Source organism: Rutilus rutilus (genome assembly GCF_951802725.1).
Source record: "Rutilus rutilus genome assembly, chromosome: 3".
NCBI classification, from domain to species: Eukaryota; Metazoa; Chordata; class Actinopteri; order Cypriniformes; family Leuciscidae; genus Rutilus; species Rutilus rutilus.
In genome coordinates, this window is record NC_140211.1 from 18,776,858 (window position 1) to 18,795,911 (window position 19,054).

Sequence of the window (19,054 nt, forward strand, 5' to 3'; positions counted from 1 at the left end):
GCCAGTCTTTTGATGTAGATTATGTTCTGTTGACAAACAGGAATCCATGCGTTTTATTTTATTTTGCTCTGAATAAATAAAGTGGAAAAAGTTAAGAGGTTGGCCTACACACCTCCCTCTTAGAGTAGCATCCAAATTTTGATAATAATAAAAAAAAGGATAGCGCAAGATAGGATGTTGATAGATTTGGCAGAAACATCCTGCCTACGGTGTGCAGATTTGTCGCTATACCTTGGTTTGCTCTACCTTTTAGTTTTTATAATGTTTGTCTGTGCACAAAACACACGAGCTCTTGTAATACACAAACAGATGTCTCTGTTTAATCAGGTTTCATATTCTATTCATATCTTATAAAATTAGCCAAACATTTGACAAGTGGCAGACACAACAGAATGTTATCGGATGAGTCTGGCCACCCCCCTGTTATTGCGTGACAGGCAATGCTCGTCGAGGTTGACTCACACACATGCGTGTCTGCAGCCCTGGTGGCATTTCAACCAACCGTAGCGGCTGTTTAAAAAAAAAAAAAAGAAAAAAAAAGGGAAGAAAAATGTACGCCCACTCACTCACCTGTGCATACACAACGTCTAGGTATGACTGACAAGCCAACACGCAAGTGAGCGATGAAACATGTTTTGATGTAGGCCTGTGAACAGATTGAAAATGAAATAGCGCACTCAAAAAGAAAAGCATAGGTTATGTTATATTTGCTCACCCTTATGTCGTTCAACTTGTTATTTTTCTGTGAAACAGAAATTAAAAGAATTATAATAGGCCTACTGAGGAAATTCCGCTGTAAAGAGAACAACATTTTAATGAGCATAAACAAAACACCGAACAACATAAATGCAGCCAGAACATGGCAGAAGGGTGAAATAATGAAATAATTTTCTTTTTGGAGCAAAATATTACTTTACATAAAACATTTATCTTGTATGGGACAAAAATGTTGCATGTTGTTGGTGTGGACCGCATATGCTCGTGAATTTTCATAAATGTAGTCTACAGTAGGCCTAGCCCATAGGCCTTATTCACGGCAGAGGCGATTTTTTAGCGGGAATTAAATTAAGTAGCCTAGCCTATTAAAGCCTCGTTTTCTATCGCTGTTCTGCATTGTTTGAAGTGGAAATGCTATGGAATATCTATATTTCAGAGTCAATTTGTCAATTCATAGCCATAATTACCACGTTCTTCACATTCACTGTTTTTATTTCACCTGTTAGGCAGTGCAGCCTGTGCAGTGTGTGTGTGTGTGTGTGTGTGTGCGTGCAGGAGGGGAGCGGCTCCCTCGGAATGCATGTAAATAATACGCACCCCCCAGTTTCCAGAGCAACCATTAATCTCGTTTCCGGGTTTATGACGAAATAGTAACATGCTGTCAACGAATTTAAAAAGAATGTAAAAAATATTGCAGTTTAACGAATAAAAAAAGAGAAAGAATTAAAAAAATATTATCATGATCATTCAGTCAATTTCATTCATTCGAATTTTGGCCTTAATCTGCAAACTGGCAACCCAAAATATACCATGGTAACAGTTTGTTTAAGCCTCAGTGGTCGTTGCTAAGTGATGGTATGTTTCTCACCAGAAAATTCAACACCCCCAGTCCCCCGCCCTCTTCTCGACACCCACATTCGCCCTCTTAACCCCCAGCTTAGTCAGAAGTCGTCTGACGATAAGCGCAGCTCTTTTGAAACCAAAGTGGGTTTGATTTTCTCCCTTTAAACACTTTAAAAAATTGGTAATGGATAATGATTTACTTGCATCTAACTTAGGAACACGCCTGAACTGTTATCAAGGTTAATGAAAGTACGCGCTCTTCCCAGCAACCCCCCTCCCTTCGCCCTCCGATTAGCCGCGGCGAGCTTTTACATTTTCATGAGAATGACATTAGGAGGTGAGGGGGTTAAACCCGAGAAGAAAACGGAGAGAAACGACGGCAACGCTAATTTTCCGCACAGCGGGAAGCGAGAAAAGGGAACAAAGTGGTCCAAGGGAGCCTCTCCGGATTCAGTGGCTTACTACGTACACCTGCGATCTCAAAAGCAACGGACAATGTGCCTCCGAAACGGCCAATTACGACCGAGACAACAACCAGTTTTCAATCTGGAGAGAGAGGGTTATGTTGAGGTGGACAGTGAATTTGGGGGCAGAGTAACGTTAGATGATTTCGCCATTGAATCGTTCCATTCGGCCTGTTTCTTTAAATATTTATTCCTCGTCTCTAACTTTTTACGACACAAACGTATTATTAAAACTACATAATACAAAAGAAAAACTAAATAACTGCTTTAATTAAAAGTAAATTATATGGCTTAAATGTTTAACACAAAATGTTTGAAAAGTTTGATAAATGTAAAAAAAAATATATATATATATATATATGTTTGCATTTTGCAGAGTTAATGCCTGATCATGGATTTTAAATTTGTTTGTAAATTGCAAATAAATAGTGGCAATTAAAAAAAGTTTATAATAAAAACGGAAAGGTTTTTCCTTTGCGCTTTAACATACTGTCAAAACGATCCCTGTTCACACGATCTACGGAAACAATTAAAAACGCTGTATTATTCATGTACATTTATTGGCGATGTCACTTTGTAAAGAAAAACTAGTGTCTGAACAGGTAATACACATGCCACGTGCATGACGTTCCTGTTTTCACAAATTCACGTTTTTGTGGTTTACAAAGAGACAATAACGGTATCGTTTTCAAAAACTTGCACTTTGAAACCCTTTTTCAAAAGTTTGCGTTTTCAGGCCGCCAAAACGCTGTCGTCATGTAAATGAACAGCCAAAAACATAAAATATTTTTTGTTTTTAATTGAAAACGTTGGAAAACGATCCTTAGGCTGGTCATACACTTAAAGAATTTAACCTTGGTTTGCAACCCCTAATGATCTGGGGAGTGTGGCCCGATTCGAGGTTTCTCGCAACCAACTTTTTGTCCAAAAAAAAAAAAAAAAAAACTGTTTTGTTATTACGATTATTTTACTGCTCCCGACCTCTTCGGAGCTCACGCGATCCCAAATCTTAAATCAAACTCTTGATCGGGCTGCCTCTGACGTGTACCCGCGATAGCCAATGAGAGCGAGCGAGCTTCACCAACCGGATATTGCGTGCTTCTATACCTAAAACTTGTCAGCCACAAACAAAAAGCGGAGTATTGAGAAAGATCACCCATATTCTTTTTTTTTTTTTTCTCCTTTGTTTTTTTAATCCACTTAAAACAAAACTCACAGGGAGAATTCAGCTGACGACGTTGATCATCCTCCATTTGTTTTTCTTTAAGTCAAGTGTTGACTCGCTAGTCTACAATCGACAGGTGTGTGGTCTCACGGTCCGGACGAATCTTCTAGTGTGTGCGGTTGAAATCGCCAAATCGATCGGTTGAGATTAAACCAAATCTGTTGAACCTGCTCTTTAAGATTTGAAAATAGTCTAGTGTGTCCCAGACTAGGAATCAAATAAACATTTATTTAGATTCAAATATTTATTTCAAAATGAGAAAACTTGAGACCAGATGTTGTATTTAAAGGTTTTATTCTGTAAAAACGGCCCTTATAAGAGCCACAAAAACCAAGAAATATACACTGTACAAAAAAGGTATTTACAACCTAAATCAAAACCATAAAAAAAATTTAAAAAAAAAATTAAACAGCAAGCTGCAAACTCACTTCAATGGTAATGTAAACTGTTTATCATTGTGCTTAAATCACCATTTAACCAAAATATTAGTAACTAACCAAGCTTTGTGGCGGCCAACTTAATTTTTGACTGCCACAAAATGCCACCTACACACACTTTGAGCTCAAAACAAACCTCAAGACCTTGACATAACTTTGCATTTTGTTGTCAAAGGACAAAACAACAGAGCCCAACAGAAAATTTCAGTCAAGTCCACTGAACTCACTGGTCAACCATACTGTAATGGCAAAAGCAGACTTAATGCTGTGGTAGAATGAGAAAGACCAGATGAGGTAGAGAACCTTCTAGTCTAACGAAGTGCATCGACTGACAGCGAAGATCAGTGCATTCGAGTTTGACCCATAAGAGGGAAATACTGGAATGCTAGGCAAGACAAACTCAACATTTAGCAATCTGTAAATATGGCTAAAATATTGAGCAATTACAGGAGTGCAATTTCATTGTAGACTACATAAAAAAAAAAAAATAAAAAAAAAAATTTGTTCATTCACAAACGTATGTGCACACTGGTATGGTACATATGCATTTTCAGTTATTATTAAAGTATGAAAACAAAGCATATAGAGACTGAATGACTTTCCTCTCTTACAAATTGGGTAGCAGTATCAAAGATTTCTAATTGGATGAGGCAATGTCAAAGCTGACCGATACTGTCATTTTCATGCTATTTATTTGAAGAAAGCCCTGAGATTGTCCAAAACACTACTATATTAATATCCAAATTTAAAGAAACTTAAAAGGTCAACTTGACCAATGACTCAGTTATTCCACGTGCTGAGCCAGTTTGGGCATACAAGTGGGAAACTGGGTTCACAAAATAAAAATAAAACAATTTACACTCCTTAAGGTCTCATGTTGTCCATCACTGGCCATTGCTATCAATATTGGCAGACCGGTTTTGTACCCCAATTAGATTTTAAATCATGACTGCCCACTGCTGCATGAACAACGCATGTTCTAAACATTGCACAGAGCACAAAAGAATACTGTTTAAAAAACAACAACAAAATATCTGGAATTGAAAAAAAAAATGAAAAAAAAAGAAAGCCAACTTAACGGGTTAGTTCACCCAAAAATGAAAATCCAGTCATTAATTACTCACCCTCATGTCTTTCCAAACCTGAAAGACTGATGTTCATCTTCGGAACACAAATTAAGATATTTGATGAAATCTAAGAGCTTTCTATCCCTCCATTGACAGCCTACGCAATTACCACTGTCAAGCCCCAGAAAAGTAGTACAGACATCATTAAAGTAATCCATGTGACTGCAGTGGTTTAAACTCAATTGTAAGTGACGCAAAATATGAGTCTCCAACATAAGAGCACCACAACGCATGTGTTGTGTTGACACGAAAATGGACGTTACGTAACTGATTACAATTTTGTAAATAAAGAGGTAAATTATGTTTTTTTGCTCAAACAAAGCACTTGCGTCGCTTCATAAAATTGAGGTTAAACCACTGGAGTCACATGGATTATTTTAATTATGTCTTTACTACCTTTCTAGGGTTTGAAAGTATCAGTTGCGTAGACGGTCAATGGTGGAACAAAGCTCTCACAGTTTTCATTAGTTTATCTTCAGAACACGAATGAAGATTTTTTTTTTAAAGTCTTACGGGTTTGGAACGACATGAGGGTGAGTAATGACAGAATTTTCATTTTTGGGTGAACTAACCCCTTTAAATGTCCATAACGCCATGAGTTAGGAAGTTAAGGTGATCTGTCATAGTGTGATGGCTGCAAAAACAGGAAGAAAACAGGAGACTGAAAAAGCTAAGTTTGCTAGACAGTTTCAGCAGACAACTTCAGATCATTTAAAGCAAGGAGGTAGTAAACAATCAGAAGTGTTCAGTAATCCATACAGTCTATGTGTGGCACTACAATCCCAATAAGGGTCCAACTAATAGGAGTTCAGGGAGCATTCCCCAAACTTCAGATATGAGTGAGGGGAACAGTTCCACCTAGATAGTGCTGTTGGACACCAGAGTAGGCCCTCTGGTTTGAGCTATCGCTGGCATCCCCACCTGGAATGTACATGCTAATCATGTCCCTCAGGTCCCCTTGGAAAGCGCCACGGTGGTGGTTTGGTACTCCAGTAGGTGAATGGGATAGGGGTTCTGATTTAACCATAGACATCACTGGACTGGGCTGCTGAGGGCTGCCACTATACGACATTTGGCTGTGGACAAAAAAAGGGACAAAATAAGCCATTAAAATGTGATCAACAAAAGAAGATCAGGGCATCAGACACATGAACAGCTTTGAGAATCTGTATTTGTTCAAAGTAATGAAAACAAGCAAATAACCGGTCTGTATACAGGTTAAGTCAGCTTAGTTGTGGTGAATCTGAGAAAAATCTATAGGCAAATGCTAAATAAATATGGGCAATGATAAGAATCTAAATATGCAGTTATGATGAAAAAAATAAATCTAGTCAAATGCTGAATAAACGCATTTATAAATCAAATAAAGTGTCATGTTCAGTACAGAAAGCTTATTAATTTACCAACTTGAAAAATAACTTAAATGAAGTTACTTTTATATAGCCTACTACGATTAATATTTTAAAAATCAATTTTGGTTTGATAATACAAGTTTAAAGAGACAAATATGAATTGTTCACAAATGTTTGATTCATCAACTTCTTTTCACAGTTAAACACGACGAAAACTGAATCAGTTAACATAAATGTATAAGTGCGCGCGCCCCACATAACTAGTTTTCTAGTTCCCCAATTTGTCAAGCTTCCCTAGTACTGTAACTGCACTAAAATCCCTTGATAAAACAAACCTGTAAGGGCTGGCGCTGTTCATGTACGTCTGTGCCGGCGGGTATTGGAGAGCTGACAGGTCGTAGCGGTGCAGTTGCTGCGGGTATCCGAGTGCCTCGCCCTGCATGCCCATATAACCACCGGCGTGACCCCAGCCATAGCCGTCCATTCTCGGGCTGCCACTTTGTCCCTGTGCCACGGCTGAAGCCAACAGGTTGCCGTGTGCGAGAGGATATTTGCCGACGTGATTGTCCTTCTTCATGAGAGCTTTGGTCTTACGCCGAGGTTTGTATTTGTAATCGGGGTATTCCTTCATGTGTACAGCCCGCAAACGTTTGGCCTCATCGATGAACGGTCGCTTCTCCGCGTCCGTTAAAAGTTTCCATTCCGCTCCGAGGCGTTTGCTTATCTCAGAGTTGTGCATTTTGGGGTTCTCCTGTGCCATCTTCCTCCGCTGACCGCGAGACCACACCATAAACGCATTCATGGGGCGCTTCACTTTGTCCATAGGGTCCCCGCCGGGTGGACAAGAAGTTTTTGATCCGTGGTGCGCAGTTCCAACCCCGTTGACCGGAGGAGGCATCCCTGGACTGTTCTGGTGGGGATGAGGTTGACCCGCGGTCTTCAGTTCATGCTCCATCATGCTATACATCATGCCTCTACTCACTTTGAGTTTCAACCACTCAATGCGTAAAGCAGCCAATTAAAAGTGTCCAAGCGAACCTAATCAGGTCAAACAAATCCGGCGCAGGTGAAGTCTCTTTACAGCCGGGATTGTCTCGCCAAATTAAACTCCAAAAAAGGAGCAATGAGAAAACGATCAATCAAAACATTTATAGCAAGTTTTTAAAACCAAAATAAAGTAAAAAGGTCTCGAAAAGTTTCTCAATCTCTGCTGTTTGTCTCTCTCTCTAACTCTGTTGAACGATATCCACAAGCCACTTGTTGAGCAGAAATAGTTTGCAGTCCACACTGAACCAATTGTATAATTGTATTCCACGTCTGTCCAATCAGCGCTCAACGCAACCCTTTGCCCATTTGCATAACAATGGTAGGGGTGTGGTGTTGTACGTCGAAGATCACTTGTTGCAAGGAGGTAAACGGCACGCAGAGACAAATAGAGACTCATTTTATTGATCAGAGAATTCAATTCTAAATATATATTACTGATAATTATTACATATTTCAGTATAAATTGTCATGGCACATGTTTTTAATACACTTCAAAACAGACAAGCCTTTAAAAATTAGACACAAATGTTGTGTAGCTAATTTTGGACCTGATTTCTTTGAATCACTTTCTATGACTTAATTAGTTTCACTTTGCACCTTTACAATTTCTGTCTCTTCTATTGTCATTTCTTAGCCCTGTCATGGTGGGGTCATGAGAACATTTTCTGTGAAAACGAACAGTTTGTTTAAATCTTGTGCGTTTATTGAGCTGTGTTTCCAGGGTAAATTTGTGTGAAATGGGAATTGTTACAGTACGCACAATATATAATTACAGCAATGTGCCATTACTCCCTTTTATGACCATTTATGACATGTGAATGTCAGAAACTTCTAAAGGTGTGGATTGCTTCTATAATTGCTTGAGAAAAGGTGTGGGTGCAAAGCTTTATGTTGTTTCTTTCTCTTTTTTTGTAGACACAGGTGTGAGTGCCTGTGAGTTTGCAGGTGCTTTGTGAACCATGCGAGCGGCTTCTGTTCGTGACTGACAGTTATGCCTTAATGCCAATCAAACCACAAATTGTGGGGCTTCATTCTTATAACCATGTCCAGAAAACACTTTATGGAAAGTGCCTGACTCATTCTGCCATCCTTTGTCTCTTTGTCCCACTTGGTTGAGACAGAACCAAGACAGCTCAGAGAATTTCTCAGAAATGTTAAGTGTAGCCCCCTACAGACACAGATAGCTCAAAGACCTCATGTTTGCATACACATGTGCTCCACATGCCTCTCTTTGACTGTTGTATTGCTTTTTAAAACCAGTGTTTTCATGGGTTTGAATATGTATGTCCAAAACAAGTTACAACACAGTTGTTTTTCCAAAGCGCACACAAAAGATAACCACCCATTCAGCTGCATGGGCTCTAAGCTGCTCAAACACAGATACCTGAATGAACCTGTAAAGGAGAATCAACACGAGTTCTATGGCTGAACTAAATAAATACGGCATCTAGACTGTTTTCACTTATTTGATCCTTCTTATAGTGTGTGCACGCTCTTTTCCCCTTGAATTGCAGAATAAGAAATCTAATGGTCAAATAATATTTAGCTTTCTAATAAATAATTATTTTCAATCACTGTAAGTCTTACGCTACATGACCAAAAACGGAGTATTTATGGATACTATATGCTCAAATGTAACTTTTATGTAAATGTAAAATATAGAGTTATATTAAATATCTTTTAAATATCAATTATTACTTCTTACATTTTTTTAAATGAAGAATGTGTTTATTGATCATCAAGATATCTAAGAAAGTTTACGGTCATTTCATTACAAACAAAAGAGAATCCTGATCAAAATATATTTTTCTTAAAGAAAAGTATTTTAATGATATCTTGATAGGACAAGAACTTTGTCAGAGAATATTCACTCATGACCACTGAGAAGCTTTAATATGCATGTTTAAAAGGACAGTGAATTTGGCATATATTTTTTAGCATTTATGTGAATTTGCATCAACAAAATTTGAATGATTAATTGCAAATCAGTAAAGTCATAAAATTAACACACATTATACATAGCTTTATATGTGTGTGTGTGTGTGTGTGTGTGTGTGTTACACATACATACATATATTTTATTTTTATTTTAAAATACCATTTAGAATTGAATTTAACTTTAAGACAGATGGGGCTTTTTAAAACAATATTTGGCGTTCAAAATATCCTTTTAAGTTAGAGTGTATTCGTGTAATACCTTTTTTGAGTTGTTGTTGTTGTTGTTGTTGTTTTAATCTGTGAACAATGAAAAATTAAATGCTATGTAATTCATTGGGACAAATATGACATTTTGATTTGAAATAGGAAACCCAATAGAGTAAAAAAAGAAAAAAATTAAGTGGCCCAAAAATGAAGAGACTGAGTACAATGGCTCGAAGAAAGGAGGACGGATGAGGAAAAGCTTGAGGAGAAGGGAGAATGGCAAAGATAAAGAAGAAAAGAGAGACTGAGAGGGGAAGAGGGCAACTTGGAGAGAGTGCAGTTTGTCCCTGAGTCCTCCCTGACAGACCGAGTGAATGGGGCCTCTATTCTCTCCCTTCTTATGTAAATGGGGGCTCCTAGCCATCCGTCACTGCACAGAAAGACCCTGGCAGGCCCTTTACGAGCCTCCTGCTCGCATAATCCCTGAGCCCACAATCATGCGCCCAGCAGGGGGAGAGGGGGAAGTGGAAGGGGGGGGGGGGGGGGGGGGAGGTTACCATGCAGACAGTGAAAGTTTTTCGGAGGGCCACCTACACTGAGCACACATAATCAAAACATTTCTCATAAGGTGTATAGCCCTGGGCGAGATGGAGGGGAGAGGTTGTTATGCCTCCAGTGGAGGGCTGTGATAGGAGGAAGAATGTTGGAAAAGAAGACTGAGGGTATAAAAGGGCAGGAAAGAGAGGGGATTGGTACAATGAATTGAATGAAGGGGACGTGGGACAGGGGTACATGATGCGGGAATTAACATAGTGTTTGCGTGATGGACAGGTGAATGAGGCCCTGCACTTTATGTCAGGGGATGTTGGTGAAGCGATCTCGCTGAAGTGATCAAAAGTTGCAGCCGTGGAATTGTAATGACACAGGCCTTCAGGGAGTTCGGATAACTATTGGCACCTATGTGTGAATAAAACATTTCCTAATACATCCCCATGTGCTGGAATGACAAGTCCAATGGGATTGGTATGCATCCTGAGTTTGTGGCACAGCTGAAAGCTCCTTTCTCTCCTGTGGATCCAGATGGTGTACAGATCTGCCCTCCTGTGGACGCACTCAGAACTTGCCATTAAAGGAGCTGTACTAGGTCTGTCTCTTGACTCTTGCTTCAAGAAGTGCGCTTCTCAGGAGGTTTTCAGTGAAAAATGGGCACCAGATTCAGCATAATGATATGTGAACATTTAGTGCTTACATATCTAATTTAGGCCTGGTTTCACAGACAGGGTTTAGATTAAACCAGGATTAGTTTAATTAGGACTTAATTAGTAGCTTTTATAAACATGCCTTAGACAAAAAAAAAACATCACTGGTGTGCATCTTGAGACAAAACAATAGCAGTGACATATTTTAAGATATGCCAGTGCAAGTTGCTTTCAGTTAAAACTGCTCAAACATGCATTTTAGTCTGGGACTAGGCATAAAGGGGTAGTTCACCCAAAAATGAAAATTCTTTCATTTACTCACCCTCAAGTTGTTCCAAACCTGTATGAGTTTCTTTCTTCTACTGAGCACAAAAGAGGATATCTTGAAGAATGTTGGTAACCAGACAGTTGTTTGTTTGTTTGTTTGCTTTCTATGGTCAGTGGCTACTGTCAACTGACAAAATGTACATTTTTGGGTGAACTTTCCCTTTAAGCCGTGTCTGTGAAACCGGGGGTAAGTGTGCTTATTGATTGAGCAAAAGTTTAGTTTTGCCCAAATGGGAATAGTTACGTCAAATAAGATTTAAGAGAACATTTACTCATTGATCGCAGTGCAAATAATTGCCATAACAGAAGTTAATTCCATCACTTTAATTGTAAAATATACATATTGTGACCAGCAGGTTTAGTTTAGTTAGGTTCAGTTTTTCAACATACGAGTATCTACATATCCTCGAAACTACACTACAAGAAAAAATGAATCATGGTATAGTTTATTACTATTATTTGCATATATTTGAATTTAAGTAATCTGCAGCTTTTTTTTTTTTAGGCTTTATTCAAATTTCAATTTTAGTTGTGAAAACAATTAAATGGAATCCATTAAAAATTATGAACATGGTTAAAATATGGCGGGCTGAGGAACAAACAAGATTCAGTTAGTTAATTAGAGCTTATAGCATTGTAAGCATGTATGGTGTTGTATAAAGTAACACCCTTCTTTTGTTGTTTGTAATACTTTTTTTCTTGTCATCTGGCACTGTTCTTATTTTATTTTACTTTATATTTGTTTCACTTTGAATGATGATCTGGTTCATGGCATTAATAAAAAAAAGAAAAAAAAAAGATTGGTTTACGATAGTAAACATAAACCTAGTTATTGTGTATTTAAAACATATTCAGTTTATTAGTTCTATTAGGCTACATAAACCTAGCTTTTGTTTCATTCATGTACTACCGACAGCAATGCATCAGAATCAATTGTTTTTGTTGAAGGGTTATAGTTCGCCCATAATTCTGTCATCATTCACTCGTCACCTCATTTCGCTCCAAACCCGTAAGACTTTTGTTCATTTTTGGAACACAAATGAAGATCTTTTGATGAAATCTGAGAACTTTCTGAACCTCCATCGACAGCCTACACAAGTTCATAAAGACATTGTGAAACTAATCCATATGAATTGAGCGGTTTAGTCCAAATTTTCTAAAGAGACAGATTGAATTTAGGCTTTAATTCACACACGTGGTGGAACCTCAATCATGTTCGCTTGACTTGTAAGAGTGAGCTTCCACAAGAACCAATCAAGTCTGTTCTCGTGCATCAAGCAGGTTCGGTTGAGCTTGATTATGTTCACTGATCAATGTTTATATGTGAATAAAAGCCTAAATTAAATCTGCTCATATAAAGTAATGGAGTGAGTGTCTCTTCAGAAAATTTTGCCTAAGCAGCTCAATTCATATGGATTAGTTTCACAATCTCTTTATGAACTTTTTGAAGCATCTAAATGGTAGTTGCGTAGCTGTCAATGGATGCGTAGCTTCATTTGTGTTCCGAAGATGAACGAAAGACTTAGGGGTTTGGAACAACATGAATGTGAGTAATTAATGAATAGTTTCAGGTGAACTAATGCTTTAAAACTAATTCAAACGGCCATGCAGTTACATCATTTTAAATGATATTTATCTTAAATTTATACCTAAATATTTGAATGCATATTCTAGCAAAATGTATTACATTAACGGAATTAACACTTCAAAACATGAATTGTGGTACCATAAGTTCCAGAAGCCATCATTCCTGTTGTCTGTAACTATGACGTGTGCAGTTGTTGCTGTATGTTTGTCATGTATACTGTCGACTGATCAAACAGCCAGAGACACTGACTGGAATGTTGATAAAGAAACTAACAGCAAAAAGGTATGATGCGTTTAGCTTCAAAATAAAATACAAGCTCAACCAGGGCAAGACCCATAAACATATTACATTAAAGGTTTTCACTTGTTTAACAGGATCTATTGATTTATTATATAAAATAAAGACAATAAACAAGTAAGACAACTTAGCATGTTAAAAATGGGAAATACCTTTATTTCAGACCATTAAAATAAATACTATACAGAACCCAATGTAGAAAAGACTTAATACATTGCTTCTGTCTCAAAAAGGTTAATAATTATCACATTTGTAATAAATTTGTTTAAAAAAATAGCCCTAACCACCCCAAATGTAAACCCCACATCCAAACCCACCCAACAAAAGACAGGCATTTTTTGAACAATACGAAGACATAATGATCTCTATATACTCTACTACTGCAGTTTGGTCCTTTACATATTTAGACCCCTCCAACACAGTTTGGTGAGGTAGGTTATGGGAGCAAAACTCCTCAATAGGACTTTGATGCAGAGAAAAATCTGAGGCAATACAATGGTGGGTTATCCAATCATATCAACCATTCCAAATTCACTTCTAATGCCTTTAGCCATTCATCCCGCCAGAGTAAAGCCTATTTACAAAAACCAAAAAAGCTACAGCCACACACACAGGACAACAAAAGATGTAACAAGAATTGGACAGTTTGAGAAAATTACTTGACCACATTTTTCAATTCTAGAATCAGATTTGTTCCCACAAACCAACTTCCTTTTGAACTGAAGCATCTTTTAAATCAAGCAGATCTTAACCAACTCAGATGCTTCTGTAAAAGGAAAATGGCAGTGACTTGCAATTTGGAATAAAAGTCCAAGTCCTCCATATAAAACACATGAATCATTATATAGTTTACATCCTTTGCCCTGTGCTAGAAAAAAAAAAAAGGAAAAAAAAAAACTTCCAATGTAGAGTCACATCTCAAATATGGTTAAACCAACACTATCAAGAAAAGCAGGGCATGTCTCCAATCCATTATGCCAGTCAGTGCATTAACATTTACACCACACATGCAAATAAGCCCTGCAACACCTCCTTGATCACTAGATGGCACCATTTTAAATGGGCAAGATTAAATGAGCCTTATGAATATTGTATTCAGTTTGAGTATTCAATGAGGCCAACATACTGGATTTATATATATATTTTTTTAAAACACACCATCAGAACCAACAGTACTTGATTTGTGAGGGATTTGCATGAAAAGAGATGTGGGTTGGAATGAGACTAAAGAGGGGAGGAAAAAAAAAAAGTAGGGAAGGAGGAAAGAATGGGGCAGGGGTCTTAGATCAGATCAGCAACGTTCATGGGCATTTCCTCCACAGTAGTATTGTAGAAGGTTTCAATGTCTCGCAGCGTGCGCTTGTCATCTTCGGTGATCATGTTGATAGCAACGCCCTTTCTGCCAAAGCGTCCACCACGTCCGATTCTACACAAATAAAGCACTGTTACTAAACAGGGACAAATACACAAATCAGACAACCACCATCACAGAAAAGGCTTTTAGACTCACCTGTGAATATAGTTCTCCCTGTTGGTTGGAAGGTCATAGTTGATAACCAGTGAAACCTGCTGCACATCAATGCCTCTTGCCTAAGAGTAAACAAGTACTGTGAGGAATGGTAACGGATTGAAAAACAACTAGCAAACCCAAGTTAATTACAAGCAACAGTGCGTTTGAAAATTGTAAATGTCAACTGCTTTATAGTCGTGTTGAGGGACTTGGCAACCCAGGCACTGTGGAGAGCAGTTAGAATAATCTCCCAAAGAACTTTATTCCCATCACAGCACAGCACGCTGGTGGAAGAGGGATCCTTGGTGTGACATCTGAGAACTGTGGGTAAAGAGGAAGACGAAAGGTTGCTTACCAGCAGGTCGGTAGTAATGAGGACTCGGCTGGAGCCAGAACGGAACTCTTTCATGATGACGTCTCTCTCCTTCTGCTCCATGTCACCATGCTATGAAGCCATAGAGTGCAAAAAGTTAACCACAAAGGCATTTTGGAAAACTATATAAACAAACACACCACAACCCGTTAGTCACTCACCAGCGCAGAAACCGTAAAGTCCCTCGCATGCATTTTCTCGGTCAGCCAGTCCACCTTCCGGCGCGTGTTGATGAAGATTACAGCCTGAGTGATGGTCAGGGTTTCATAAAGATCACACAATGTGTCCAACTTCCACTCCTGAAAGACAGAAAAAAAGCTTAGCAAATGGAGGGAGATAAAACCCTGCTCTTCCAATAGGTGGTGCTGTTTTCAGAATTAAGTCAAGATCATGTTCCCAGAGTCCTACAGGCTCAAAATGCACTGGCAAGCAAAACGCTTACCAGACACTGAGCACTGCAGAGAGTCTGGGATCAGTTGACACGCATGGGGATCATCACAAAACAGCATTACAACTTCAGTCCCAAAAAACTAAACTAAAACTGCAAATTAACATCTTTGAAGATTTTAGGGTAGAGAAAGGAATATTTATTACTCACTCACCTCCTTCTCAACATTGATGTAGAACTGCCGGATTCCCTCAAGGGTCAGCTCTTCTTTCTTGACTAGGATACGAATAGGATCTCTCATGAACTTTGTAGTCACCTCCAGCACCTCCTGAGGCATGGTGGCAGACAAAAGAATCACCTGGGAAAAGAAAAAAGAAACCCATGCATAAGCTTACAAAACGAGTCAACACTAAGAACACCTTTTCATGTTATAGGATAGGCTACTTGTTAGGTTAACAAATGTACAGTTATCATGGTCAAATCTACAGCAATCTAAGCTGACCATGGTGCGGAGGAAGTTATGGACTGATTTCACAAACGGGGCTTAGATTAAGAGAGGATTAGGCCATTTAAGTATTTCATAAACATGCCTTGAGACAAAATGGCATTGACACTAAGATGAGTCAGTGAAAGTTGCTTTCAGTTAAAACAACTCAAACATGCATTTTAGTCTGGGACTAGGGTTAAGCCTTGTCTGTGAAACCAGGGGTTAATGGCTCAGCCAGATTTCATCTACTTTGAAGTTAAAACAAACTGCACAGCAATTATAAACTCATTTAAGGTATGAAGTGTCAGCTGCTTAATAGTCATGAAGAGGGACCCCAAGAGCCCAATCATAGTGGAGAGCAGAAACATTTCTCTACCAAAGATCATGATTCCCAATTCAGCATAGGAAGCTGGTAGGAGAGGGAACTTTGGTGTGGGCACCAAGAAACTGTCAACAGAAAAGTATTAGCTTACCTGAGTATCTGTGGCCAACTTCTGAAAGATCTCATAGATTTGGTCCTTGAAGCCTCTGCTCAACATTTCATCTGCCTCATCCAGCGCAAACATCTTTATATATTTAGGAGCTGAAAAAGGAAAATAGGTGTCATTTCTAAGACATTAGGCATGCAGAATACTAATCTGTGAACCATTGCAATCAACAGAACAGGTAGTTGAGAAAACAATAAGTGCTAGAACAAGTGCCCATAATCTGTACTTACAGAGATATCTGCGGTTAAGCATGTCAAACACACGACCAGGGGTCCCAACCACTATGTGGGGCACATCAGCCTGAAGCTTCTGAACGTCATTACGGACATTGGTGCCACCGATGCAGGCATGGCAAGATGCCCCCATGTAGTCTCCAAGAGCCAGGACCACCTTCTGAATCTAAAGACGACAAAGACAGTTTAGCAAATAAAAACGATCCAAAAATAAAACATCTGTGCTCATGAGTCACTGCACAAGAAACAAAATGGATGGTGAATCGTGTTATAAAATAATTTTGATGCGTATCTGTGCCCATAGCATGAAACAGTCTTTGTCTCACTGTGTTGAGCTGACTGGGATGAATATGGCCTTAATTTCCTCTTCCCCTAACAGATATCGGACTTTGCGTCACTGACAGACACAGCCTTGCCCAGTTGATAGGGGACATGCTTAAACTTTCCACACTTTTTCATTTCAAGACAAAGACAGAACCTGTGTGCTATAGCAAACCTGAATGAGTAATGCTTTTCACCTGTTGGGCCAGCTCTCTGGTAGGAGCCAGCACCATTGCTTGTGTAGCCTTCAGCTCCACATCAACCTGCTGCAGAATGGAGATGGCAAACGTGGCCGTCTTTCCTGTGCCAGACTGAGCCTGTGCAATGACATCATACCCTACAGACAGAAAACTGCAGAATATTAACCAATGGCCATTCAATCTCATGGAGTTTCAAACTGACTGTAACTAAGGAAAGCACTTGTGCCCATACCATGAAACAGTCTATGCCTCACTGTGTTGAGTTGACTGGGATGAATATAGGCTTTATTTAATCTGCCCTTACCAGATATAGGTCAGTGTCACTGACAGACACAGCCTTGCCCAATTAATAAGGGCATGAATAAACTGAACTTATAATCCAATAATATAAAATGACTAAGCATAGATGGACAGAAATAAAATTCTACATACCCTTGATACAAGGGAGGATTGCCCTCTGCTGAATGGCAGAAGGTTTCTCAAAACCATAAGCATAGATTCCTCTGAGAAGAGCCTCTCGCAGATTCATATCATCAAAACTATCGACAATCTCCTTCCAGTTGCTCTGAAAAAATAACAAATGATATATTTATAGTTTACGCTGATGCGCATATAAACACGTGTTATTTTATATCAATATAATTATAGAAAAATTAAATGGCTCTTAGACACCAACCTCAATGATACCATCTGGCTCCATCCCCTCAGGGCCATTGTCTCTGGGTCTGAAATGAGAGGCTGTAATTAGTACAGCTTTGATGTAAAACTCATTTCACATTTTCCAGTGTTGAGATGTGAAAAGTCAGCTAAATGACTAAACAGCAATTAATTGGATTTCATCCAATAATTCAGTCACTCGGTCCCCCTATAGTGTTGGGGTTTATCTACACACAAACATTTATACATTTATTGTTAAATGTTTAATTAGTTCAAGTAAAAACGAAAACTTACTCAGACTCATGATGACTTGTGGGGAAAAAGAAAAGAAAAGGTTAGTCAGAATGACAGCCTCAGTCACTATTCGCTTGCATTGGATCATTCTCCATAAAACGAAAGTGAACGGTTACCAGTGCTGTCAGTCTGCCTAATATCTCCTTTAGCATTCCACGGAAAAGTCACGGGTTTGGATTACGATAATTTATAAAACATAACGATATTTTACAGTTAAGACACTGACCTCGTAAATTAAGAATATGACCAAGAGGCAGCCATTTTCAGTCAGCGCCATTAACAACGTGGCTCTAGTAGTTCGTCGGAAACAACAATCGATCATTACAATTACAATGTTCTCTCTTATAAAAGCGGTTTAAAATAACACCGTGCGTCAACTCCGTATTATACCAATCCATGTATACATTTAATTATCGACCCAAAGTATTCAAGTAAGTTAATAGTTTCACAGACGACATAAGTTTCCCTTTTCTTTTAAAATTTTAAGAGAATAATCAGCATCTTTAGCATTTATATACATTTTAATAAGAGAGGCCTATGTGAGGATAGGCCTTGGGCCTACATCGCAAGAACACTCTATTGTCTAGCCCAGGAAAGGCACATGGCCTACATATTTTCTCCTTTGTAGGCCTACATCTGCGAACAAAATACATATTTTCCATTAAATGGCACCTGATACGGTGATATTTGGTGAAGTACGTTAAAATTTACGTTATAATGTAGATAATATGTTTAAAACGAGGATAAGGGAGTGACCATGTGCCGCATGGACGCGCCGGCCACACGAGGAACTGAACAAGCGCGTGAGACACGTTGCGTCACAAAAACCGGCATTCTAACGGAACGTCGAATAGACGTTACAAAAATCATTCGAAAAGACTTTCCAATAAACATGACGAGTATAATCTTAAGTAAAACGCATGGTAGTTACGCTACCTGGTGAAAAAACACATTTCTGGGTAATTTTCTACGAGGCGGGAACAGGGAGAGGACGAACGTGCCAAATCGGCTGATAATGCTAGCTTTTAAAACGTTGATTAAAGACAAATATTCTATATTTTCCACACAACATATGAAATCAATAACACTGACTAAACATTTCCCGTAAACCGATCAGCACTTACATAGATACATAAAAAAAATTTCTTCGAGCACGTTTTCTTACCTATCTTCATGTTCAGACGACATTATTACAAAGGACTGTAGACTGGCGGAAACGCGCAAATACTTAAACTGTGACGACGACCAAAGTCCATTGATTGGACAACTTCCCGTTCAATCAGATTATAGACCCGCCCAGCGTGTCTTCCAATTGGCCAAGAAGCGATTGGTCTCTCC

General features: G+C 38.7%; 2 protein-coding genes across 4 annotated transcripts; both read right to left on the reverse strand.

Moving 5' to 3' along the window:
- Positions 1-3,533: 3,533 nt before the first annotated feature.
- Positions 3,534-7,409, reverse strand: sox19b (SRY-box transcription factor 19b). 2 transcript variants are annotated; one of them, XR_014626689.1, is made up of 3 exons: positions 6,501-7,409; positions 5,207-5,889; positions 3,534-4,975 (listed from the first exon to the last, which is right to left on the reverse strand). XR_014626689.1 is itself a non-coding variant. In XM_084403699.1 (2 exons), the coding sequence occupies exons 1-2, from the start codon at positions 7,133-7,135 to the stop codon at positions 5,643-5,645; spliced, it is 882 nt and encodes a 293-aa protein (XP_084259825.1). In that variant the 5' UTR covers positions 7,136-7,409; the 3' UTR covers positions 3,535-5,642. The 2 variants fall into 2 exon arrangements, 1 of the variants encoding a protein (XP_084259825.1); XM_084403699.1 differs by having other exon boundaries at positions 3,535-5,889.
- A 5,483-nt stretch (positions 7,410-12,892) lies between these two features.
- On the reverse strand, positions 12,893-18,968 carry eif4a1a (eukaryotic translation initiation factor 4A1A). Of its 2 annotated transcripts, XM_084404242.1 has the most exons (12): positions 18,882-18,968; positions 17,717-17,731; positions 17,442-17,490; positions 17,198-17,330; positions 16,763-16,902; positions 16,242-16,410; positions 15,997-16,106; positions 15,251-15,394; positions 14,810-14,947; positions 14,631-14,720; positions 14,276-14,355; positions 12,893-14,191 (listed from the first exon to the last, which is right to left on the reverse strand). In XM_084404242.1, exons 1-12 carry the CDS (start codon positions 18,902-18,904, stop codon positions 14,047-14,049), a joined length of 1,236 nt encoding a protein of 411 aa, XP_084260368.1. In that variant the 5' UTR covers positions 18,905-18,968; the 3' UTR covers positions 12,893-14,046. The 2 variants fall into 2 exon arrangements, with proteins under 2 accessions (XP_084260368.1, XP_084260369.1); XM_084404243.1 differs by lacking the exon at positions 17,717-17,731 and having other exon boundaries at positions 18,882-18,920.
- Positions 18,969-19,054: the final 86 nt, after the last annotated feature.

Excerpts from the sequence above, each read along its gene's own strand:
- eif4a1a (XM_084404242.1), bottom strand. The coding sequence starts at position 18,904 with ATGTCGTCTGAACATGAAGATAG. Across the intron at positions 16,411-16,762 it reads CCAGAGAGCTGGCCCAACAG|ATTCAGAAGGTGGTCCTGGC; the intron begins GTGAAAAGCATT and ends TGTCGTCTTTAG. Across the intron at positions 14,721-14,809 it reads ACTTTACGGTTTCTGCGCTG|CATGGTGACATGGAGCAGAA; the intron begins GTGAGTGACTAA and ends ATGGCTTCATAG.
- sox19b (XM_084403699.1), bottom strand. The coding sequence starts at position 7,135 with ATGATGTATAGCATGATGGAGCATGAACTGAAGACCGCGGGTCAACCT. Across the intron at positions 5,890-6,500 it reads AACAGCGCCAGCCCTTACAG|CCAAATGTCGTATAGTGGCA; the intron begins GTTTGTTTTATC and ends TTTTGTCCACAG.